This window comes from Nymphalis io, chromosome 27 (genome assembly GCF_905147045.1).
Source record: "Nymphalis io chromosome 27, ilAglIoxx1.1, whole genome shotgun sequence".
In the NCBI taxonomy this organism is placed as follows: Eukaryota; Metazoa; Arthropoda; class Insecta; order Lepidoptera; family Nymphalidae; genus Nymphalis; species Nymphalis io.
Window position 1 is genome coordinate 3,463,997 of NC_065914.1, and position 27,640 is coordinate 3,491,636.

A 27,640-nucleotide genomic window follows, 5' to 3' on the forward strand; every position below is an offset into this window, starting at 1 on the left:
TTTACTTTTTATATATAAAATTTATTGAATATAATCCAATTTGATTTATGCATTGAACGAAGAGTTAATTTCCTTATAATCCGTTGGGCATTTCCTTATAAAACTTAAAATCCAAATGTAATATAAATTATCATGATAATTACCAATTAAATATTTAGCAACGTCCAATATTACCCATAATGTTGTTGACCACTTCCGTCGATGAGGCTGTACCACCCACGTCCGAGGTGAGGACCTTGTCAACGTTGATTGTCTTATTAACAGCTCGTCTTATCAGGTCAGCATGGAAGTGGTGACCGAGGTGTTCTAGCATATCGATGGAAGCGTTAATCATAGCTATTGGGTTCGCGACATTCTTGCCAGCTATCGCTGTGCCTGGAAAGATTCAAAAGAACAAAAAAAATAAAGTTAGTTAATGTCACATGCTGCTCTAATGTGGTTTAGTGGCTACACCTCTTCTTGGTGCTAGGATTTTTTTTTATAGAATAGGAAGGCGGACGAGCATATGCGTCACCTGATGGTAAGTGGTCACCAAACGCCCTTAGACAATGGCATTGTAAGAAATGTCAACCATCGCTTACATAGCCAATGCGCCACCAACCTTGGGAACTAAGATATTATACCCCTCGTGCCTGTAATTACACTGGCTCACTCACCCTTCAAACCGGAACACAACAATAACAAGTACTGCTGTTTTGTAGTAGAATATCTGATGAGTGGTACCTACCCAGACGAGCTTGCACAAAGCCCTGCACCAGTAAAGCAATTGGTCTAGCCCGTCTTGGTAAGTACCACCAATTCATCTGATAACCTAATGCTAAACAGCGTTACTTAGTATCGTTGTGTTCCAATTTGAAGGGTGAGTGAGCCTATGTAACAGGCACAAGAAACATAACATCTTATCTCAAGGTTGTTGGCGCAATGGCGTTGTATGGAATGGTTAACATTTCTTACAGCAATAATATCTTCAATATGAGCGGTGGTTACCATCAAGTGACCCTATCTTTTCAATACCCACAGTACTGAACTATACGGAAAGACAGATTATAATATTATAAGGATCTATAGCTATCAATATTGTTAACCGCACTTTCCTTATTCCAAAACGCCGAGAAGATATTATGACAAACGTCATCAGGGTTCGAATTAAATCGCACTCACCAGTGTTTCTGGTGCCGGGCTCGAACACAGCATAGTGGTCACCATAGTTCCTGCCGGAGAGCAGGCCGGCGCCACCGAACAGGCCACACACGACGTTCGATACGATCGAACCATACAAGTTTGTCATGAGCATCACGTCGAACTGATGAGGTTTGAAAGTATATTATTATCATTTTAAAACAATGAGGATGCGATGTGTCCTCAACTATTTCAAAGCTGGATAGTTGAAATTATTGTGCTGTGTTGTGTGTGTGAGCTTATGCCACTATGCTAATCCAATGCATGTTATTGGATGTGACACATTTGACAGAATATCATCAGAGTCATGTAGGTTTTCCTTCACAGATGAGCAGGAGATAAAGCCCAGCGGAGCTCGGATTAAGCCCACAGCCTTCAGTTAAGATTCACTGCTGATATGTATGTATATATATATGTTATAAGAATAGTTGATCTCTACAACAGCGCTAAAAAACGCACGCTAATTTAAAACCGCCATTTTGTTTGGGGACAAAAGAGTGTGGTAAATAATTCATCATTGGCGCGACTTGTGATTTGTTGAATGTGTTGGAAGTAATTTAGTGAGTTATTTATATCAATATTTAAAAAGACCAATTCGAGGTTTTTATAAAATCAGTTTCACTTCTGTATGCTAAATGTATTATATATTATTTTATAATCTTACCTAGCAACAAGTTGCATACAACAGTTGTCGATAATCATGTCGTTGTGTTCAATCTCTGGATACTCCTGTGCGAGCCAACGCGAGGTTTCTAGGAACAGGCCATCAGAGAGCTTCATCATATTCGCTTTGAGAACTGTCGTTACCTGAATAATTGAGAAACAAGAAACGTTTATTTAGTAAAGGCAAATAGTACAACGTAAACAAAAAATGGTAGGCACGTAAATGGATCAGCTGATGGTGAGACATCACCAACGCCCATGGACATTGCCTGCTGTAAGAGATATTAATCAATCCTTACAATTTTAATGTGTCACTAAACTTAGGAACTGAGATGTTATATAATAATAATATCCCCACCGACGTATCTTTACGTTGCCGACGTGGTGGGGCTTGTGCGCTTCAATGATTCTTAGGGCTATGCCAATAGAGCTACTCATGTTGGATTGGCCTAAGATGAGAAGACAGACCAAGAGAGATACAACCCAAGCCAAGGTGGAACAGCGTACGCCGAGGGCTCCATGACTAATGGGGTGCTTAGTCGTTAGTATGCGAACTTTAGAGACAAGGGGACCTCTAATTTAATTTACCCTTATCACAGTGAATGCAGGGCTCTGCTGTGATTGACTTTTATGTCCCTAGCTACTTGTGGAAATAATATGATAACTAGGTCCAAAACTAAAAAATATATACAGGCGAACATGCCATTGTTAGAAGAAGAGTCCACGCAGACTTCTAATTCATCCTCCAAATCTTTATTCCCATTAATACCCTCTTCATCACCAATTTTGTATGCATCTTCACCAAATTCATCACCAACCGGTGCTCAACTGGCAGATGTTGCACAGGAGACAAATTTTGTCAGTGAACCTGTCCCACCACCAGTGGTGTAAAAAAACGTAAAAAGTGGAGTATGGAAATGAATAAGTTCATCCTACGTACCTACCTATATCTTATAAATTTAGAATCAGACACAAATTCGTATCTTTCTTCATTACATATAAAATTTATAGATAAATATCCACATATGGAAGTAAGCAGACAGAGAATTGCTGACCAACGTAGAGCTATTATATTATATTATACAAAAGAAATTATTATCACAAGAAACCATTGATCAGATTTACGATGAAGTTAGATCAGAATTGCAAGTAATCCAAACTGAGTTACAACAAAACGCTACAAATCTTAAAACATCCCTTAACACACTAACAGGAAAACGTATGAAATGGACAAATGAATGCAATGAAGCAATTATTAGGATTTATTTCAAAATAACACAATTAGAGACTAATAAGACCGCTTATAGAAAACGTTTGTATGAAGAGTTTATAAACTTATACCCAGAGTTTACACACATTACAGAGCAAAGATTAGCGGATCAACGAAGGGCAATAATAAATAATAAATATATTAAAGAAGATAGATTAACACTGATTAAACAACAAGTAGCAGATGAAATACATTATACACACACACTAACGGAAGACACAGATAATGAACATTTACAAACAACAGAACAAAGTAATATGACATACTACGATGCATTCAAGTCTAATTCAAAAACAAACTCACAAGCTAAGAAAATGCAAAACACTACAGTTACATGCACTGATTCCGTTACATCAACCCCTATCGATGAACAAAACATAGAAAGTATCACCCACGATCATGATATGGAGCACCTCAACAACACGCAATCAATGCTTAATACTACCTTAGAAGTAAACACTGAAATAGAGAACACATTCGTACATGCTCTAGAACAATTTCGTGATACTGAACCAACTAGCAGACCATACATACATTCCTAAACAAAGGACTTCTAAAGAGTTTTCATTAATAATGAAATACATAGATACGATGATAGTGACAAAATTTGTAAACACTGATACTGATTTTATCATTCTACAGACAATAATTTACTGTGCCGCATGGACAGCTGCTAAATGTAATGGAGCAAGAATGACATTCTCAACACAAAACAACCATCAAAACAAATCATTTAGAAAACCTAGCTGGCAAAGAAGATAAGAAAATAAAATAAAGAAATTGCGAGTCAATATAGGCAGGTTAACGCAATTTATTAGAGGAAATAGAAACCGAAAAGTAGTAGCTGCAGTAGAACTCATAAAGAAACAATATCAATCATACGCACAATATGAAAATACAAACACGCATATAGAACACTTCTTAGATTCCTTAAAATAGAAACTCAATGCAGCGGCAGCAGCAGACTGTGAACTCACAACCTTCGGCATAAACAGCAAGTATCTACCAACCACGCCAACCGGCCCGTCGAATATATAGATTCGAGTATATATAGATATAACTGTATATGATTGTTCCATGACATTTTTTGGCTGTTAAAAATACTAACTTTTAAGAGTTTCTTGCCGGTTCTTCTCGCTGAAAATTACGTTCTGAACCGGTGGTAGTTTTATATTAAACAATTAGTAGAGAAACAATTATTTAAACTTAGGTAATTCTGACCTCAGAATTATCTAAGTTTAAATAATAAATGTCGGAATAGATTCAAGGGAATGCTGTTTCTTCAAGACCAATCTTATGTTGTCCTTTCTAGATCCGGGTAATAACCAATAAATATTAATATCCTTCGAAAATAAAACTAAAAATGTTGTATACCTATACTAAAATATTATTAGTCTGCTTTTAGTGATTTCTTTACGTAATACGCGGGTGAAACCGCGGGCGTAACTAGTTTCCTCATACTTTTATCACATTTAAGTCTCTATGAAAACGAACTTCGTAAATGAGTTCACAGTCACCAGTATGTGAGTATGAATGAGTGAACCTTACAATATAAAGACCTAAAGATAACTAAGGCTCTTTTTTGTTGCTTCGTCAAGGTCAAAATCAAAATATACTTTATTCAAGAAGCTCGAGAAGCACGTTTGAATCGTCATTAAACAATTTTAATATAAAACTACCACCGGTTCAGAACGTAATTTTCACCGAGAAGAACCGGCAAGAAACTCTTAAAAGTTAGTATTTTTAACAGCCAAAAAATGTCATGGAACAATCATATACAGTTATATCTATATATACTAGAATCTATATATTCGACGGGCCGGTTGGCGTGGTTGGTAGATACTTGCTGTTTATGCCGAAGGTTGTGAGTTCGATTACCACCCAGGACAGACATTCGTGTGTATGAACATGTCTGTTTCATTATGTATTTACAAAAGAAAAGTAGTATATGTAGTATAACAGTTGTCTGGTTTCGATAGTACAAGCTCTGCTAGTTTGAGATCAGATGGCCGTATGTGAATAATGCCCCAGGATATTATTATTATTATACAGTACAAACATCAACGAAAACTTACTCCGTGCTCTTCTGTCATTTATATATATACAGTATTGCCTTTTTTATTAAAAAAATACCGTGAATTTTAATTTTATTTGGAAATATTATATTAATGATTACATTGGAAAATATATGTTGCTTAGTAACCACAGCGGTTCAATATTTCAGTAGCGTATTAAAGATTACGCGCCAGGGCGCAATAAAAAACACCCATAAGAATTAAGGATTAACAGACAAACATATACCATATATTCTACCGCCAAACATCAATACTTAATATTGTTGTGTTCCGGCTTAAAGGGTGAGGTAACCAGTGTTATTGTACACAATAGCAGTAATTATCGTTCACATTTTTTTTCTGATCTATATGATGGTTTTTAATTAAAATTATTATTATTAATAATTACAGGCACAAGACATAACATCATAGCACCCAAGGTCGATTGCGCATTGATGATGTAACCTAATATTATGGTTTAAGACATTTATTTCTCAAAAAAGAATACAATTCACTTAATATGAGAAATACACGTTATTAATATAAGTAGATACAAAAATTATGGAACAAGTGGGTATTAGTAATTTCTTAATCTAGTTTGTTATAATTTAACATTGTCGTAGGTGGGTAAAAGAAAAAAGTAAGGATACTATTACGTACCGTTTACATGGCAAGTCCACGGCTATTACATATGATTTTTATTTATTTCTATTGTAAACACTATTACAAATCTATGCAGTGGGAACTTCGTTGCCTATTTGCAGATTGATTTTACAAAATACGTACTTTTGCAGCGTTAACTGCCGTCGTTAGTCAGCATCCCAAAGATGGAGGATGAGGTAGATGCAAGATGTGGTAATACTCAGACTACCACATGTTGCATCTACCTCATGACCCGCCACTCCATCCCGTGTTCGAGAAGGCACCACCAACGCACCTTACTTGCGAAGGTTGACAGCGGCTGTCAGGTAACTAGAGAATGAAATAAATAGAAAAAGAAATCAACCTCATTTTTTTCAATATCATATAGCATAGTTCATTCGATTAAGTAACTTTTTCATCATCTCATCTCATAGAATACTTGCAAAAGTCATATCATTTTGAAGTGAAAATTCTTAGGAACATAGTTACATGAGAGAGAAGAAAGATATGACGTCGAAAGTGAGAGATTATATATATTCTAAGTTTCAATTCTGTCACGTGCATTTTTTTTATATACGATTAATGAATCATTCCAGGCATTTCATTTCATATATTCATTTCATAATGGAACGCTGTTCAATGAACAGTTTCAGGTAAAGAAAACAGTTTATTTTGTTTGAAAAGGCACATCATCAGTACATATGTAAAATACTTGATAATTCGAAACAATTAAGAAATATATATACTGGTGGTAGAGCTTTGTACAAGCTCGTCTGGGTAGGTACCACCCACTCATCAGATATTCTACCGCAAAACAGCAGTGCTTGGAATTGTTGTGTTCCGGTTTCAAGGGTGATTGAGCCAGTGTAATATAATATAAATAACAGGCACAAGGGACATAACATCTTAGTTCGCAAGGTTGGTGGCGCATTGGTGATGTAAGCGATGGTTAACATTTCTTACAATGTCTATGGGTGATGGTGACCACTTACCATCAGGTGGTTCATATGCTCGTCAGCCATCCTATTCTATAAAAAAAATGATATATGTACCAATTCTAGGCAACTAACTGTCTCCGCTAGACAAAAACTAATTGTAATAGATATATTTTTTTAACTGAATTTGGTTGTTAGTTTAACTAAAAAATTACCAAGAAATATATTCTAAAAAAAAACAATAAAACCAAATTTATTATTAAAGCTCTAGTAGTACATCGTTACTTTAATACGAATATTTACGGTCTTACTTATAAATGTTGCTCAGCTGGTAATTATATTAACAATGTTGTCTTCTTCATTCGAATATCAAAAGAATAATGATAGAAAGAGATAAATTGTTTAACTAAACAGCCGCTAATTTACTAGGTACCTATCAATATACATATAACAGTATGTTTCTTATTCAGGTTTGTGATCATTTCTACAACGTCCGCGGTTCTCCTTACGAAGATTTGTGATACACGTTTTAGTATATGTACCGCCGAAGCGAGTACATTTGTGATACACGTGTGATCCTTGTTAAATTTAATTTAATTAAAATGAAATAATAATCTCGAATAGAAAATCATTTAGGAAACTATTCCCATTCGGTTCTAAGATTAAATTACAATGATTCCAATTTTAAAAATAAAATCACAAGTATGTGTGTGCTTATTGCAACTTTTTAAACCACTTCTAACGAACATATTATTTAGCTGAAGATTTACGGACACTCGACTATACGATGCAGTCACTTTTTCATATTTATAGATAGTCTGTGAAAGTTGGTTTAATGTTTAATTTCCCCAGCACCGACTCTCTAGATAGACATATTTTATACATTAAATATTTACATTATGTTTATATTATATGATTAATCATTTTAGGTTATTTAGCCTGTATTTAGGGAGACTATTGATTATTTTGATTATAAATAAAATAGGTACTTAAATTTGAAAAAAAGAACAATCTAATACAAAAGAAAGTATTTCAAAATATTTTATTTTAAAAGTTTTACTCAATAATTTATTTTATGACAATTTATATAATGTTAACAACAATATAGACTAACTCCGGGGCAACTGTTAGTGCAGCGATTCAAGAATTTAATTAAAATGTATTTTTAGGCTGTATAATATTTTCCTTTTTCATTCTAATAACCAGGCCCATAAAAACATACTTCTGAGCAAGTTCTTTCACACGTCTGTGGGTCACTATAATCTCCTATATTCTGCTCGTATTCCTGCTCTTTTAAACTAGTTCTAGCTAGATTAATCGCGTCTACTATCTTCGTCTCTTCTAATGCTATATATATCGCTTCATTAATTGTCCTCAAAAGGAGATAATTTCTGAAATTCTTTTGTTTTAATCCGAGAATTTGTTTATTTCTTAAATATCCATAAACGTTCCTTTCTGAGTCAGCTGTAATTAATGAATAATGATTAAAAATATCCACAAGAAATGCGGTTTGGTAGAATACGTATGTAGCAGAATTTCAGTGAAATTTGAATGTTTTTCCTCACCGTCAAGCACAATATGAATTATAAACACAAAATAAGCACATGAGAAGTTAGGAGTGCTTGCCCGGGTTTGATCCCACGATCATCGGTTAAGATTCACGCGTTCTAACCACTAGGCCAAAACATTGGCAGCATATTTTTAATAATGAAGCTAGCTAACTAATAAGGACATTGTATAAAGATCATATGACCACTGACCCATCTCGACTATTATCATTTCGGTATTAAGATTTAAGCTCATCACGGGATCCAATATGTCACCACTGTGTCTGTTATTACACTGGCTCAACGAGTTATTTGACAATAGATTAATCGTGATCGATTCGATCCAATATCCCAGTCTACCAGCATAAAGTCCTAGCAACGGTTAAAGGAATTGATTTCAAGAAATTAAAATAATCAGTCATTTATGGTCAAACTGAAATGCATTTGATGACATTTATTAATTAAAGACATTTTATATAGTAGTTATAAGCAAAAACAAAAACGGATTTCGTTATATAACAGTTTTATTCGTTTTCTATTTGTGCATTCACTAATTAATTGAACCGAATAAATCTATTCGCAAGTTTTATTTGAATTGTCACCGATAATTTATAATAAACCAACACTATCACACACGACACAGTATTTGTATCTGAACATCACTAAAAGTATTCACAAAATAAGAATTTAAACGTTGATGCTCATTTCTATAAACAAATTACCCCCTTATATTAACTTATATTAAAATAGGCTAATAACAGTTCGCACGATACTTCTTAGTAGTGCAGTCGTGTTTTTTGTAGTTGTCTTTGAAGAAGATTTAATAGAAATTCGTGTGTATGCGAAAGACATAATGCCTAAACAATTTCAATTAGCAAAACTACTAAAGAAAGAAAATATATTAAACATATCTCGAATAAAATATATAAGCCCGTATGAAATTTTAATTCAATTTGAAGAAGACAGTGCAAAAAAATTAATGTCATGTAATAACTTAATAGAAATAGGATGGAGAATGCACAATAGATATGAAGTAGGAATATTATATGGTTTCATAAAGAATGTAGAAATTGAGTTAAGCGAAGAATATATCAAAGAAAATATTACTAGTGACAGAGATTTACTATTTGTAAAACGATTGATGCGGAGAAATGGCGAATCGGACTGGTTAACGAGTGAAGCAGTTCGATTAGGATTAAAGATTCATCTTTACCCCCATATATATATATATGGGGGTATACATATATATATATATATATATATATATATATATATATATATATATGCTTATATGATATGCCCTAAGTGTGGATCTAATCATGCTAACTGTGAGTTAATAAATCTTAAATGTGTTAATTGTTTAGGATCTCATCTACCATTGAGCAGGGATTACCCTATATTCAGAAAAGAAAGAAAAATACGTGAAATCATGACTGAATTTAATAGTACGTATAAAAAGGCTTTAGAAATATCGCTCAGAGTATAAAAGGGCACCTAGGTGCATTCCGTCAGTTTTTAGCATAAGAGAAAATTCATATTGCTGCTGTATGTGAAACGTCGCTAGACTCAGAAACGAACCTTACAATTAATAAATATGTCAATTATCGAGTGGATAGACAAGAGAAGGCGTTGCAGTTCTTACTCATCGTTCTGTTAAAGCTCAAATGATACATTTAAATTCTAGACCTAATTTAGGCATTGAAATAATTTTTGTAAAAATGTATAATTGTTCACATATTAATAATATAATTGTAGTATACTGTCCTTCCTCCGTAAGAACTAGTCAGAGTGATTGGGACCATTTATTTTCTTTAGTTGATAAAAACACACTAATTCTGGGAGTTCAAAATTGGTCTAATAGGGTTGATCAACGAGGTATTCAAATATACAAATCTATATTAGATAGTAATTTTGCAACATTAAACGATTCATCGCCAACTCGTGTTAGACTGGTTAACGGCATTCTACAAGAGTCTTCTCCGGATATATCAATAGTATTATCTAACGTGTTTGAGAAATTTCATTGGAAAGTGACTAATGAGACATCAGGAAGTGATCACCTTATTATCAAAATGACAACTGTTATTAACCCCATATTAACCTCTTAAAAAACGAAATTTTAAAAAAGCGAACTGGCCATGTTATCGGGAATATCTTGATCGCATATTCTCCGACCTAAGATTACCAAAAAATCCTCAACAGGCTTACGTATTTTTTATATCATATTTAAATGAAGCAGCGGATACGTATATTCCAAATAGTTACATAAATCAAAATCCAACACGTAATTTTACCCCGAAACCATATTGGAATAGTAAATTATCAAAATTAGTTGCAGAACGTCGACTGTCTCTTACTAACTTTAGAAAAAAACCCACCAGCAAGTAATCTCGATGTTCTACAAAAAAAAAAAAATATCTCAACTACAAAAATTCGAAAAGCTGATTCTATTTCGTGGCATAAATATTGTTCGTCATTGAATCAAACTTCTTCCTCAACTGAATTGTGGCAACGTATGCGTTGGATTAAAAGCTATAGAACTACAAAGTCATATATTGTTTTTTATTTTATTTTTTATATTCGCCGTGAGGGCAAATGACTCTACTCCACCTGATGGTAAGTGGTAGTAGAGTCCAAACGCGACGACGGTCAGTACAGACGGGAAAAACGTTCTGCACTAGCCGCTTTCGCCTTGCCGGCCCGCAAGATGCCGCTTCACGCCTCATTTGAAGGAACCCGGGTTGTAAGAGGAGGGGAAGACGTGAGCTGGTAAGGAATTCCATTTTTCGGAAGTGCGACAAAGAAAGGAGTTGCCAAATTTCTTTGTTCGCGATGGAATTAATGAACAACTGACTCACGATGTTTTAAAATCCTTAACCCCCGATTATGTTTTGCCACCCAAGCCCTATTTTGATATTCACAACAGCAGTTTAAAAATTCCTATCTCTATGCAAGAGATTTTATTAGCTATTAAGGCTACTGACACGGCTCCTGGTTGGTATATCATACACAAATCATTACTGGTGGTAGGGCTTTGTGCAAGCTCGTCTGGGTAGGTACCACCCACTCATCAGATATTCTACCGCAAAACAGCAATACTTGATATTGTTGTGTTCCGGTTTGAAGGGTGAGTGAGCCAGTGTAATTACAGGCACAAGGGACATAAAATCTTAGTTCCCAAGGTTGGTGGCGCATTGGATATGTAAGCGATGGTTGACATTTCTTACAATGCCAATGTCTAAGAGCGTTGGTGACCACTTACCATCAGGTGGCCCATATGCTCGTCCGCCTTCCTATTCTATAAAAAAAAAAAAAAAAACAATGTTAAAAAATTTACCAGAAAAAGGTATTCTCATTTTGCGCTATTTAATGAATTTCGTATTTTTAACAGACTCCAAGAGTGCTCTTCAGCATTTGACTAAATGACCACCAGTTATCGGGGTATTTCAATAGCCTACACTATCCTAGATCAAATTGATAAATTAAATAAACCCACAAAATCTGTGTCTTTTCAGTAGATACCATCACATATTGAAATAACTGGCAATGAGATAGCGGACCAACTGGCATTAAACTCAATTGCGTATTTACTTTAAAAACTACGTTAACTATTGATAAATGTATAACTTTTATGACATTTTCTAACAGCAATGAGGCGAAAATATTATACAAATTAACCAACAAATGTTTACAATTAAGGAAATAAGTGTATTGTATAACTAACAGCGTCATAGTCACAAATGGTGACTGATCTCTTAAAAAAAGGCGAATAAGGCAACGCTTATATTAAAATACTAGCTAATCTGTTTAGCTTCACACGATAAGAAGAAAAAAGTATTACGGATAGGATTGGCGTAAAGTCCGTTCTTAATGAGCGTCTACGTCAAAGAGTAAATATGACAAATTTCAAAAAATATTTGTTTTTTTTTTTACTTTTTATTGTTTTTATAATAAACGTAATTGATCACTCCTCAATAATACATACTAATAATTAAAAGATTAAATCTACCTCACCATCGATATAACTGCCACCCACAATCAGATACACAGTCACGCTTAACAATGAACTTGTTCTGTAAAACATTTTACAAATAAATTACAACATAAAATGTGTTATAACCGCAAACGTCGTAAAGGTAAAGTGTTCTAAATATTACAAACGCGTAAACAATTGATAATGGTTCCAATTATAATATATATATATATATATATATGTCAGAGATAATAAATTTAAGCGGGAATACGACGTCACTTATTAGAATAGCAACACCACACAACGTGATGTATGTGATGATGATATGTGTCTTGTAGGTTGGTCGGTTGTCAGACGTCAAGTGTGAAAAATATAAGACTGGTGCCTATTTTATTATGTAGCCGACTGATGGAAATATAAAATATAAAGGAATATGTCAGTAGCGCGTGTAATCATTTTGTCGAGCGACCCCCTTGGTCTCTTGGTCTCTTGCTCTCAGGACTGCGCCAGCGCCGGACGTGCGCACTGACTGATTTAATAAATCCAAAAATTTAATAAATTATTGGACGACAATTGCGGCCATTAAATGGCAATCCATTTGAATCCGCGACATATATATATATATATATATATATATATATATACGTATATAAACAACTCATTATTATTAGAATTCAGTGGATCACTTAGTGGTTTAAAACCCAGTGTGGGTATCACCCACTTATGGCATGTTCTACCGCCTACAATACCGAATGAGTGAGATAGTGTACAGACACAAGGGATGTCACATAGTTCCTAAGATTGGTGACGCATTGGTGACGTAAGGGATTGTGAATATTTCGTACAATACCAATGTTTTTGGGCGGTGGGGACCACTAACCATCAGGTGGACCATATGTTCGTCCGCCTACATATTCTTTAAAAAAAACTTAAATATGTCTATTTAATTTTTAATTAATGATAAATAACTTGAACACGACGTTCAAAAATAACTTATTAATTTATAACGACATATTTAAAAAATATGTTCGGAAATCCTTATTACATCCTTACATAAATAACATAAAACGTAGCTAACCGTTAATGTTGTAGTTTTTAAAACAACAACTTTTTTTCTGCTGACAGTATACAGGGTTACAGGGTAATATGTCACGATCCTTTTAAAGGGTTATAGTTGTATACCTGAGTTTATGATTGTTACTGTACTTTTTATGTACCGATGGATAGCTAAGGAAACGCAGATGTTTTTAAAATGATCCGCACGATAAGAGCCATAGTGATTTTTACAAAAAAATTGCGAGTAACTTAAAGAATCAAAATTAAAAATCGAAAAGTTGTACAGTTTTGGATCTGTAATTTAAAAATGCTTGAAGATTGTTTTTGTTTTATAACTGGTTATTATTAACTAGGATGTACCCTAGCAAGAAATACAAAAAAAAAATAGGGAAAATACGTTGATTTTTTTTTATTGAATTTTAGAATCTTAAACATCCTTTAAATAAAAAAAATATTAAAAAATTAATAACTCGAAAACGATACACTTTTGCATAAGCATTTTGGGGGTCATTTGATAGCTATTGTCCTGAACTATAACCCTTTAAAAGGATCGTGACATATTACCCTGTAACCCTGTATTTTGCATTTATAAGAACAAAACTTGAAATAGGCATGTATAATACTCACGCTCATACGCAAGCACGAATTATCAATAAAAAAAAACAGTTCGATTAATTCAAAACGATTTATCATCGATAAATATCGACAGTAAATCAAACATTGACAGTAAATCAAATGATATACTGTCAATAAGGACAATAGTAAACAATTAATTAGTAAACTTTTCTTTTTCCCATTAGTTACACACACGTTCGTATCATTCAATTGAGCACAATTTAATTCACTTTCAGAAACTGAAGGTTGAGCAGTAACAGATTCCGTATTTCTAACACCAGTACGTCCGCCATTTTGTTCAATCATGTCTAATCTTGCAAAAATTACGTCTAACGAGCGTTGTAGCTTTTCCGTTTTAGAACGCTTTTTACGCGACCTATGCACCACCGGTGCCCGTGACCTTGTTCGTGAACGGGGTTTATCACTATCACTGGACTTGTCACAAGAATTTCGGCGAGTTCGGCTACGAGAACGAAGACGCCGCGGTCTACTCGACATATTAAAACAAACACTGGTGCAAAACACGATACGTGTCAAGAATTACAAGGATAGGAACCAGAAGTGGATTTTAAAATAACGGAAATTAAAAGTTAAATAAAGAAACAAAGGAATTAAATTAGTTACGGAAAATGACTGTTTAACATTAACAGAGAAATATACCACTACGACACAGCTTAGGTGGGTGAAATTAGAGTTCCAATCTTCAGGAACAAAAAGAGGCCCATCATGGCGAGAGGGGTTCTTTTATAGCCCGGTGCCCCTTTGTTGCCGGTCTTTTCGACTGACTCTACAATATAATAATTTTGTACTAAATACTATTATTATATTGTTAAGTATTTATGTAATTTGAACGCCAAGTTTATAACTTTGTAAAGTTTTGATTTGAAGTCTTAATTGTATTGTCGCAAATAATTAATATTTGGGACATGCTATATGCTAGCTATGACGGATGGAGATGATAAAATGACTTTAAAACCTTCTACTTCTAATGACTTGGTAGACTTGTCGACAGACTTGCCACAATTCTTTAATAACACTTTATCTATGAGCAATTATAAACAACCTCGGGTTTATAGGTTCTTATATTCTAATAATTGGTCATGGATTGTGTTCATCTGGTATATTTTGTTTATCTAATATTAATTATGAACGAATTAATAGACGAAGTTTATTTTTAAATATAGTAATAATAACTTTTATACCTTCTATAAGTATATGATGATTTTATTTATATCTTCCAATATAGCAGCTCCTCCATCTTTGAATTTACTTGGTTTAATAAATAGTTTAGTAAGATGATCTTGGTTAAGAATATTTATGTTAATAGGAATTTCATTTTTTAGTGCAGCGTGCCTGGCCAAGTTACTTTCGTTTCATATCGAATCTCTTTCTACAATGGTTAGCGCCTCAGCGTAAGCGAATTTATAAAACAATAAGTGGTAGCCAAATTGACACGAGTAAGTCGATCGCTCACTCTACAATGAACTTAGAAAAAACCTACACTTTAGTCTATGGTGAGTGTTCCTACAAACGTCAAACTAACGTCAAAGTCGCAAATGTGTAGTTTGTGCGCGGGCTGAACTTTTGGTTTGAATTGAAGTTGGAAAAATATTTGTATTAAGTGATAAAATAGTAAGTAAATGAAATAGGGTTCTAGGTTCAGCACTATATATTAGAATGGCATAATTATATGTATTATTCAATATGTGATCCAGTAACGATCAGTATTGTTTCATAGGATTAAGTTATATTGTATATTAAGTATGATTCAATATCTGCATCCAGCATCGGGCAGTATTGTATCTTGGGATTAAGTTAAATATAATATTTAGTAATTAATTAAAGTGTTAGTAGAAACTTTGGTTTTTCTCAAATCCTCCGGCTATCGTAAACGTAATTTACATCAAAACATAGCCGGGCTATTAAATAAACTAGATTTGATTGAATTGTATTTAAATGAATTATATAATAGCAATTTTCATGTCGATGCACTTTGTTTTACTGAAACGTTTATTAAAGAAGGTGAGGAACACAATATTAGTCTACGTAACTATAATATAGCATCAACTTATTGTAGAAAACTGGAAAAGCGTGGGGGAGTCTGTATACTATTAAATAAAAACTTAGAATGCAAACTAATACAACTATGCCGTGATATGTCAACAGAAAAAATATTTGAATGCTGTGGTGTAGATATACCTCTCCTGAAATATCAAATTATTTGCTTATACAGAACACCTAACTCAAACATAAATATATTCTTTAATAAACTTAACTCATTTTTAAGTAGGCTTACCAAACAAGATAAAAAATCTATAATTTTGGCAGGTGATTTTAACATTGATGTATTAAAAAACAATAAAATCACAGAAGAATTTAAAAACATTATATTAGAATATAATCTTAGATTAAGCATAAATGAGCCAACACGACAAAAATCTTGCATAGATAATATTGCAACGAATATTACCAAAACTGAAACAATCTCGAAACAGTCTTATCTTTCAGATCATGATACGTGCCAAATAATACAAATATCTTTAAACAATCCAATTCAAAAAAAATAATTCCTGGTACATATTTAGACGCAACAATTATTGTAAAGAAAATATTCAAAAATTCATTACAAAGTATGGCTTGGTCGGAGGTTTTTGAAGCAGATGATAATTTGAACTTAGCTTTTAATAATTTCCATGAAATATTTAGCATGTTTTACTTTCTCTGCTTTCCCTTACAAAAAATTAAAAATTAATTCTAACGTTGCAAAATTAAAATGGATAACAAAGGATATTAGGAATTCTTGAATATATAAAAGAAAGTTAAGATTCTTATCCTATAAATAAAAATCAGCAGGTCTAAAAAAGACATATGATAGTTATTCTAAAATACTAAAATCATGCATCAATTGTTCAAAAACTAAAGATAATAATAAATATATACAAACTGCAAATAACAAAAGTAAAGCGACATGGGACATAACAAAAAATAAAAAATATTGTAAAAATATTTGTATGAATTTACCGACATTATCTTTAATAACAAGAAAATTGATGACGCATTGGAAATCGAAAAAAAAATTTAATGAGCACTTTATAGATATCACAAAAAATAGAAATTTAGCAAATAATAAACCAAAGTATTCTTTTGCAATAAACGACGTTAGTGCTAGCATATTCTTGTATCCAACATCAAATGTGGAATTAGTGAATATAATAGGTAAACTAAAAAACTCTTAATCTGTAGACTATGACTAGAATAGTGAATATATATATATAATATAGTCGAATCAGTGTTGTCTTGGGTAGAATCAAATGATTTATGCGCCAACATATCAAAAACGCGATTTGTCCAATTTTCAAATTTTAAAACAAAAAAATAAAACTAAAAATTGGTTATTGTGGAAAACAATGATGTAAAATTCCTTGGTGTAAAATTGGATCATCATTGTGATTGGAAACTGCATATAAGTAATCTTACTTCTAGAATAAATAAGTTTGTATATGCTCTTCGCAAACTACAACGTACTGTTGGCAAAAATGCTGCTCTCACTGCATATTATGGATATGCTGGAAAATTTTATGTCCCTATGAATGTAATAATTTGCCGTGGAGTACCGGCTTAGAATAGTACTCCCCCAATCTCATCCCGTGGGTGTCGTAAGAGGCGACTGAGGGACGGGGAAAAGGGGGGATGGGCATGGGGCGCGGTGAATTGATTTTGAAGTTCCATTTGGAACTTTTCGGAGCCTTGAGCAGCTTGGAGCATGGTAGGTCGGAGAGTAGACCTCATCATTCTCGATCTTTCGGCTTTTAAGTTGATATTTAGAGTGCCTCGAACCAAGCGGTGATCACTTCCGGTATTAAACCTGTTGATCACTGAAACATCTCTAAATATGTGCCTTTTATTCGAAATGATAAAGTCTATCTCGTTCCTTGTCACGTTATCGGGGCTTCGCCAGGTCCACCTCCTCTGAGGCTTCTTTTGAAAGAAAGAATTCATCAAAAAAAGCCCCTGCGCTTCGAGAAAGTTTACCAGCATTTGCCCCCTGTGATTTCTGCAGCCCAAGCCGTAAGGTCCGACTTTCGATTCACCGCTATCTTGTACTCCCACTTTAGCATTAAAGTCTCCCATAACAACATTGTAGTGGGCCTTCGAGGTGTCGTTGAGGGCCTTTGCGATGTCCTCGTACATCGCTTCGAACACCTCATCAGAGTATGTCGAAGTTTGCGCATATACCTGTACGACCTTCAGGGAGTACCTGTCGGAAAGTTTTAGGACAAGGTACGCTACCCGGTTCGACACACTACTGATTTCCACAATGCTGTTAATGAGATCCTTTTTGACTAGAAAACCAACACCACCCTGGGAGAGGTTATCACCTTCGCGGAAGTAGAGTAAGTTACCGGACTCTAGAGTTATCGTGTCCTCCCCCTGTCTTCGGACTTCAGATAACCCCAGTATATGCCAGTTTATATGACTTAACTCTACTTCTAATTCGGCGAGGTGATGGTCCAGCCTCATCGAGCGTCCATTATACGTTGCCATGTTCAGTCGTTTTATACGGTAGCCTGCCGTGAACCGGTGATTCTTAGCACCCCCTGCCCTGCCGATACCGCGACCGCTACCTTGGTCGGGCCTAGCGGGCTTGCCGGTAACTGGGGGCCTTTTTTTGGGCGCATCTGCCATTAATGGAGGGGTTTGCCCATACTCGCCGCGCTGGGCAGTCGTGTTGGCGAGCGCAGTAGGGGGGGTAAGATGTTTATGGGAGGGAAGGCATCTGTGCATACAGCGCAGCACAACTTTCCGGTGCAGGTATCTGCCTTGTGGCCTTCGACACCACACCGGTAACAAAGTCCCCCTCGTTCCGCCTTAGATGGGCAGAGCGCCTTAGTGTGACCAAGGCCCATGCATTTGAAGCAGCGCAAAGGGCGCTGCTCCAGCACGCACACCTTGGCCGAGCTCCACCCAACCAGGAAGCGACCAGCTTCGGACAGCCTTTTCGCTGCTGTAATGGGGCACGTCACCCGGACCATCCCCATATAACCGGGACCACGTTGCATATCCCTACAGCTAACCTCCTCTAGGGAGCAGTCCCCTGCGCGTGCTACTGCGGCCACCACCTTCTCTTTTGTGACGGAGTCATCGAGACCCGTCATCTTGAGGTCCACCCGCTTCACAGGCCGCACAACGTTGGCCACTCCATCCAGCACAGTGCGGAGCTTCACGGCTAGCTTCTCCGCCTGCTCTGTTTGTGCCTTCGGGAGTTCCAAGACCCTGGCTCCCGTTGCCGACCTTCTGACCTTGAGTCCACCGCAGATCCCTAGATCCTGGAGCTTAACGCCTTGCTCGGCCCGCTCCAGGATGTGGGCGTAAGTCACGCCCTTTTCCTGCGCCTCCGGCTTCAATGTGACGATTATTGCAGCCGTGCGAGGTGCTGCCAGCTTAGGTTTGACCACCTGTAGCACCTTGGACACTGTCGGTGTGGCTGAGGCGGTGACTTCTGCCGGAGTAGCAGTCTTCTTCCCCTTCTTTCCCTTTTTAACCACTGTGGACCAGGACGTCTCCTGGACCACTTGTGGCGGAATCCTTTTCGGCACAATCATAGCGCTCGATGGGGCAACGATCGATGCCTGCGTGGCGGCTGGAGTCACCCGCTTAGGTGCCGGTGCGGGTTTCAGCAGAGGGGCCAGGTGGACCGCATGTGCGTAGGTTGGTGCTGTATTCTGCATCACAACAGGCCTTTTATCCGCCGCTAGAGGTGGACGAAGAATGTTTGCAGGGGGAGGCGCTCCTCAATCCCTGCTAGCCGAGCGTTAAGCATAACCTCGATTGACGAAATAATCGAGGCTTTGAGCTCCTCCACAACCTGCGAGTCACTTAAATTACTTGCCGACCCATTTGCTGCTGCGTTAAACTCGCGGCGATGGGCCTTCAGTTCTGACCTAAGGCCCTCTAATTCCTTACGAAGACGGTTATTGTCGGCGCGAAGCCGACGGGTTTCCTCCGCCTCGGTTCTTAAAGCCAGAGCATCCACAATGCTCTGAAGAGAAGCTGCCGATTCCTTCAACTTCTTGATGAAGCCACCTATCAAATTGCTGGACTTCTGGGCAACCTCCAGAATAAGTGCCGCATTGCGGCTGATACCTCAGTGTCGACATCCATTGCCGAAAACAACAAACAAAAATCGAAATCGAACGACGCAAAAAAAAAACAACCAACTTTAACAAAAAACAAGGTCTATAAAGACCTAATTCAAAACAACAAAACCAATCAATACGCGAAACAAAAGTCCATATACCAAGCAAGAATGTCCATATGTGTCGCATTAGAGATAACAAAACCAGTTTACAAAGCCAGATGTCGTTTATTCATCAATTCGAACAATCTTATCGCAGTAAAAAACACAACCACGCTCAACGACGTCCGAAAGGCGAATCTAAGGATGTCTACCTATTTTAAAATAAAGTAAATGTATATTTTATTATTAATTATGTAACTATGCACTTAAATGTATAAACTTAAGTAAATCATTTCATTTAATTAATTATTGTTAATATTAAACTAATTTTTATTTTATATACCTATCATTTTATACATATATTAATATAATTATTTTAATGAACAATTGGTATGATCTATGAATATTTTTGCGTGCCTATCGTGGGCGAAATGTATGAGATGAGAGATTCTTATAAAGAAATCAGAACATCTGTAAAACTATGTTTCATGCAAATAAATTACGATTATTATTATTATTATTTCTATTAAACTTTTAAAGTTTCTCTTCTTTCGAAGGGTTTAAACCTAAAACGCGGGCTGCAGACAAGCGTTGTAAAGTGGATGATGATATAAACTTTCGGGTGACACGGCAGGTGTTAAGGATTACGGCTTTTTGAAGTATATGGAGGATATATGTTGGCATTTGTAAGTTGTTCAGACTTTCTGTCAAGGATTTTGGCACGATAGCTGTGGATGATAGGACTATTGGGACTATGTTTACTGTTTGTGCTTTCCATTGCGTTTTGCCAACATTTGTTTTTGTGTACTTATGATATGTTCGTTTACTTGAATGTTTTTGTCATGTAGGTTTAATGGTGTAAGCTTTTTCTTTATTTCTGTTGCGTGTCTATGTAGAGGTGAGTGTTCGGATTTATCATGGAAGTATGCTCTGAGTGAGAGTATCTGCTTATTGTGTAAATTTTGTATGTCTATTAATCCCCTTCCTCCTTCTTTGCGTGGTAGTGTGAGCCTTTGAATTAAAGATTTTGGATGATGTTTCCTATATTTAGTGAAGTGAGTGTTTATAGTTGGCTGCAATTTTTTTATGTCACTTTTTGACCATTGTATTATTCCGAAAGAGTCCGTAAGTAAGGGTATGGCAAATGTGTTAATAGCTTTTATTGTGTTTTTAGAGTTAAGGTGTGTCTTTAATACGAGATTTAATCGGTGCAAGAATTTTGTAAGCAGTTCTTGTTTTGTCGTAGTTTGTAGTATATGCCTAGATTGTTTAAAACCAAGGTATTTATATGTGCTTAGTTCATCCATTGGTTCAATTTGTTCACCAGTTTCGAGTGTGTAGCTATCATTAAGGATTTTTCCTTTCGAGATTGACAGAATTTTGCACTTGTCGACTCCGAATTTCATATGAATATCTTTTGAGAACTGTTCCGTAATGCTTGCTTACTCAAGCAGCGTGTTTTTGTCAGTGGCGTAAAGTTTTATATCATCCATGTACATGAGGTGTGATAAGTTATATTGGGTGTTATTACCGTAAAGTGTGAATCCTGTATGGGTTTTATTTAACAAGAGTGAAAGAGGATTTAAGGCCAAGCAAAACCAGAGGGGGCTTAGAGCGTATCCTTGAAAAATTCCTCGTTCGATACGGATTGGTTCAGTAGTTAGAGATTTCATGGACGATTGTTTTATTTTTAATACAGTTTGCCAGTTTTGTATCGAATTTTGAAGAAATGATATGAGGGTTGGGTTTATTTTATACAATTTTAAGACATACAATAACCAGCTATGCGGGACTGAATCAAAGGTTTTTTGATAATCAATAAACATAGTATGGATATCTTTTTTTGATTTTACCGCACTAATTAAAATGATTGCATCAAAAGTAAGCTGCTCCTTACAATCTTGGCTATTTTTTCTACACCGCTTTTGCTGTTCGGCTAATATATTATGTTTAGTTAAATGATTGTATATTTCTTCACTTATGCAAGCTGATAAAATTTTATATATGGTTTGTTTATTTATTAGTTTATTTTATTTTCTTATCTTCTTTGCCAGCTAGGTTTTCTAAATGATTTGTTTTGATGGTTGTTTTGTGTTGAGAATGTCATCCTTGCATTTCTAAATAATTTGTTTTGATGGTTGTTTTGTCTTGAGAATGTCATTCTTGCTCCATTACATTTAGCAGCTGTCCATGCGACACAGTAAATCATTGTCTGTAGAATGATAAAATCAGTATCAGTGTTTACAAATTTTGTCAGTATCATCGTATCTATGTATTTCATTAATAATGAAAACTTTTTAGAAGTAGTTTGTTTTTTTTTTTTATATGCGCCGGTATGGCAAATGACTCTACTCCACCTGATGGTAAGTGGTAGTAGAGTCCAAACGCGACGACGGCCAGTACAGTCGGGAAGAATGTTCTGTACTAGCCGTCCCCGCCTTGCCGGCCCGCAAGATGCCTCTTCACGCCTCGTTTGAAGGAACCTGGGTTGTAAGAGGAGGGGAACACGTGAGCTGGTAAGAAATTCCATTTTTTGGTAGTGCGACAAAGAAAGGAGTTGCCAAATTTCTTTGTGCGCGATGGAATTGATGTCACAGTTAGGCGGTGACATCGAGAACCAGTTCGCGTGGACTTAAGAAGGAAGGGGGAAGCAGGAATTAGAGAGAATAATTCCTCAGAGCACTCGCCGTGATACAGTCGATAGAAAGCGCTCAGTGCTGCTATCTCGCGACGCAATTGTAAAGGTTCAAGGGTGTTTGTGACCTTTACGTTGCCAATAATGCGTACTGCACGTCGCTGCAACCGGTCCAAGGCCTCCAGTAGGTACTTAGCGGAGCCATCCCAAAGGTGCGAGCAATATTCAACGCAAGACCATACCTGTGTTTTGTATAACAGGCACAGTTGTTGTGGCGTGAAAAAACGCCGCACCTTGTTCAGAACTCCGAGTTTCCGTGAAGCTGTTTTTATAATAGCCTCGATGTAATCCCTTGGACTAAGGTCGCAGCGAACGTCCATCCCCAGCATGGCGATTTTGCTTTGTATCATCAGCGGTGTGTCACAGAGGGAGGGATGAGGGTAAAATGGTGACTTTTTCGCTGTGATAGCGCATACCTGTGTTTTCTTGGCATTAAACTCAACAAGATTATCAGAACCCCATTTGGCGATGAGCTCTAACGTCCTATCGAGTTCAATGACAAGATTCTCCCGCCTCTTCTAAGTTTCCGCCCGCCCAGCTACTGCACGTCTGTGGTATCCACCATGCACTGTACTATCATCTGCATAGCAATGTATGTTCCCAAGGGAGAGCATATCATTGATATGCAAACGAAAGAGTGTCGGAGATAGCACAGATCCCTGGGGGACCCCAGCATTCACTACATAGAATTGTGAAGCGCAACCATCTACTAAAACACGAAGGCTACGCTTGTGTAGGAAGCTGGCAATCCAGGTGCATAGCTGAGCAGGCAGACCATATGCCGGCAGCTTGGAGAGAAGACTTCTGTGCCATACCCTGTCGAAAGCCTTGGAGATATCGAGGCTGACAGCCAACGATTCTCCATGCTTGTCGATAGCTTCACCCCAGAGGTGTGTTACGTACGCTAGAAGATCACCTGTGGACCGTTTTGGTCGAAACCCGTACTGACGATCATTAATCAGACAGTGATCTTCTAGGTAATGGATCAGTTGGTTGTTTAAAATCCGTTCCATCACCTTACAAAGTACTGAGGTGATAGCTATTGGTCGATAATTTGCCGGGTCAGACCGATCCCCTTTTTTGGGAACCGCTTGCACATTAGCTCTTCTCCAAGCTTCCGGCACACATCCCGAAGAGAGAGAAAGTTGGAACAGGCGCGTTAACACAGGAGACAGCTCCGCCGCGCACTTCTTCAGCACAATGGCTGGTATTCCATCGGGACCGCTAGCTTTCCGTATATCAAGTGATTGCAACTCCGCACGCACATCACTTTGCCTGATTTTGATGTCAGGCAGGCCCTTCGTTGATCCGCTAATCTTTGCTCTGTAATGTGTGTAAACTCTGGGTATAAGTTTATAAACTCTTCATACAAACGTTTTCTATAAGCGGTCTTATTAGTCTCTAATTGTGTTATTTTGAAATAAATCCTAATAATTGCTTCATTGCATTCATTTGTCCATTTCATACGTTTTCCTGTTAGTGTGTTAAGATTTCCTGTTAGGATGTTTTAAGATTTGTAGCGTTTTGTTGTAACTGAGTTTGGATTACTTGCAATTCTGATCTAACTTCATCGTAAATCTGATCAATGGTTTCTTGTGATAATAATTTCTTTTGTATAATATAATATAATATAATAGCTCTACGTTGGTCAGCAATTCTCTGTCTGCTTACTTCCATATGTGGATATTTATTTATTTATTTAGTGTACAGGAAACAAACAGTGAAATAATTACAATAAAATAAAAAATATAAAACAATTCTTAAACCATAACAGTTTCCATTTATAAATTAATCATAAGTAATTACAAAACATTTTTTATATTTAATAGGTGCATGAAATTATATAATTCATTTATATAATTTAATTTAATATAAATTTAACTTTTAAATCAAGAAAACATAATTTAATAATAAATAATCAAATTATAATTAATTAATTAAAAATGCATAAGTAAATTAAGGCTCTTCAGAGTATAATATTTCTTTTACTTGCAGTTTGAATTTTTTAAGGGAGAGATGAAATATGTCACATTCAATAAATGTTTTATTATACTGTTTAGATGATCTATTAATAAATGCATTTGCTGCACATTTAGTCTTTGTCAATGGAAAATCAAAAATAGATTTGTTGCGACTACCAGGGCGAGGACACTTGATATTTATTTTAGAAAGGAGATAAGGGGAATCAAATATGTTGTGGATCAATTTATATAAAAACACCATATCACGTTCAAGTCGTCTCTGTTCAGTTGTCGGTATCCTTTCTATTTGATTCAAATTATTTATAGACGAAAATTTTAAATATTTTAAAAACCTTTCCTGAATATTTTCGATGAATTCTATATATTTACTATACTGTGGGTTCCAGACAGTGCAAGCGTATTCTAGAATAGGTCTCACAAATGATTTATATAAAAGAGCAAAAGTTGAAACACGCTTAAACTCTCTGGAAATCCTCAGCACAAATCCTAGCATACGAAACGCTTTAGAAGTTATGGAATTTATGTGTTCATCGAAAAGAAGTTTAGAATCGAGTGTTATTCCAAGATCTTTGACCACTGATACACGTTTTATATCATCTTCCTTAAATCGGTAGTTGTAAATGATCACTTTTCTTTTTCTGGTATATGTTATACAATTACATTTCTTTATATTCAAAAACAGCGAATTGGTAGTACAATAATCGCTAAGTAAGTTCAAATCTTTTTGCAGACTAATACAATCATCAACACTCTTAATAATTTTATAAGTTTTTGTATCATCAGCATATAATAGAAATTTAGAAGATGCAAATACCGAAACAACATCATTTATATATATATATTAAAAAACAGTGGTCCAAGATGTGAGCCTTGAGGGACTCCAGATGGAACGGGTAGAAAAGATGAGCAACATCCTTTCACAGTCACGGCTTGACTTCTATTCAATAAATATGACTTGATCCATCTAAGGAGGTCACCATGTACACCGATGAACTCCATTTTTGCTATTGAGATAGAATGAGAGATTTTGTCAAACGCTTTGGAGTAATCGGTGTACACAACGTCCACCTGATATCCTTTGTCCATTGCAGTCAAAACATAGACAGTGAATTCACACAAATTAGTTTCAGTTGATTTCTTGTTAATAAATCCATGCTGCTGGTCAATAATTATGGGACGTATACTTGGAAAGATTTTGTCATAAATTATACGTTCAAAAAGTTTTGGAATTGAACTTAATTTCGAAATAGGACGATAATTTTTGATATCATGTCTATCTCCCTTTTTAAAAATAGGCACAACATAAGACTGTTTCCAAATTGAAGGCATAGTACATGTATGAAGGGAAATACAAAACAATAAATGTAAAGGAATAGATATAGTCATATAGCGTTTACTTAGAAAAAGAGGTGGTATACCGTCGGGTCCGCTACCTTTTTTAATATTTAAGGTTTTGAAATACTTACGAACATCAGCAAGTGAAATATCAACAGATGACAAATTAATTGTATTAGCATATCCACTATTATTTTGACTGTTACAGGAAAAATTGTTAAGATGTGTACTATGTTCAAAGGATGTATAGAAATATTCATTAAATAGATTGCTCATTTGCTGACCGTCACTTGTTGAGATATCGTTATAATATAGCCGCTCAGGTATGTCATTTGTATTCTGTTCGGTCTTGACAAATGTCCAAAAACACTTAAGAGTTTCTCAAAATATTATTTTCCGCAAAATCAAGATAGTTATCGTAGCATGTCTTTTCAACCCTTTTTTGTCTATCACGAAGTAATTTAAAAGTACTGTAATCACTGTAATTATCATACATTTTCCATTTTTTGTGATATTTTAGTTTTTCTTTAATAATTTTAATAAGTGCAGGAGAATACCACGCTGGATACTTACTAAGATCAACAACCACTTTAGAAGGAATATTCATTGTAATTATATCATTGATTATGTAATAGAATTTCTCAACGGATGTGTCAATATCGTAGTAATCAGAAATAACCGACCAATCAATGTTAGCCAATAATTCATTAATTATTTTATAGTCAGCTTTATGAAAAAGTTTAACAATACGAGGAGGGCTAAGAAAGCTACTAATGTTAATATCTATTAACATAATATCCAACGTGGGATGGTGTAAATCTTCCTTTACTAAAGGTGTTTCACAGCGCATAACCCTACAATTTGAGTTACTGAAGACAAGGTCTAATTGGCGATTATTGATGTTTGAGACTAAGTTATACTGGGAAAAGTTATTTAAGGACATGAAGGAAGACATTGCATTGACCATTGAGTTTCCAATATTCTCACAGAGCTCAGCGGATGTGGACGAAGGAGACCAAATAGCACTAGGAACATTAAAATCACCAACTATTAAAAATATATCTTTCGGATTCAATATCACTAATTCAGAGATACGTTCATAAAAGTTCAACTGATCTTGAAATTGTGAATCCGACTGAGGAAAATAACAACAAAAAAATCTACAATTAACGGGCTTACCTTTTGTCCTTAAAGCTACGCATAATGAAAAAACGTCACAGGAAACGATATCGTTTGACGGCAAAAAGACAGGGTCTTTAACAACGAGTCCGTTACGCACCGCAATCATGACACCGCCTCCCATTTTATCGTTACGTTCATTGTAGTTACGATCAGATCTATAGACCGAGTAGCGACTATCAAAAATTTCTGAATCAAAAATTCCAGGTAAATAACCACGTTTCAGTTAGACAAATTATGTCATGTTCACAATTTAATATATTTGAAAAAAACTCAG

At 35.7% G+C, this 27,640-nt stretch overlaps 2 protein-coding genes across 2 annotated transcripts in view; both read right to left on the bottom strand.

Moving 5' to 3' along the window:
- LOC126778740 (isocitrate dehydrogenase [NAD] subunit gamma, mitochondrial-like) overlaps positions 1-1,307 on the bottom strand; it is a 31,009-nt gene extending 29,702 nt beyond the window's left edge. Inside the window, exons 1-2 of the mRNA XM_050502363.1 lie at positions 1,162-1,307; positions 175-375 (exon numbers count right to left, since the gene is read on the bottom strand). Of these exons, the coding sequence (XP_050358320.1) occupies positions 175-375; positions 1,162-1,294 (334 nt within the window). The 5' untranslated portion in view covers positions 1,295-1,307. The remainder of the gene's footprint in view (positions 1-174; positions 376-1,161) is intronic.
- A 532-nt stretch (positions 1,308-1,839) lies between these two features.
- LOC126778741 (probable isocitrate dehydrogenase [NAD] subunit beta, mitochondrial) lies at positions 1,840-19,537 on the bottom strand. Its single transcript, XM_050502364.1, has 2 exons — positions 18,884-19,537; positions 1,840-1,986 (listed from the first exon to the last, which is right to left on the bottom strand). Exons 1-2 carry the CDS (start codon positions 19,535-19,537, stop codon positions 1,840-1,842), a joined length of 801 nt encoding a protein of 266 aa, XP_050358321.1.
- Between the last annotated feature and the right edge of the window lie 8,103 nt (positions 19,538-27,640).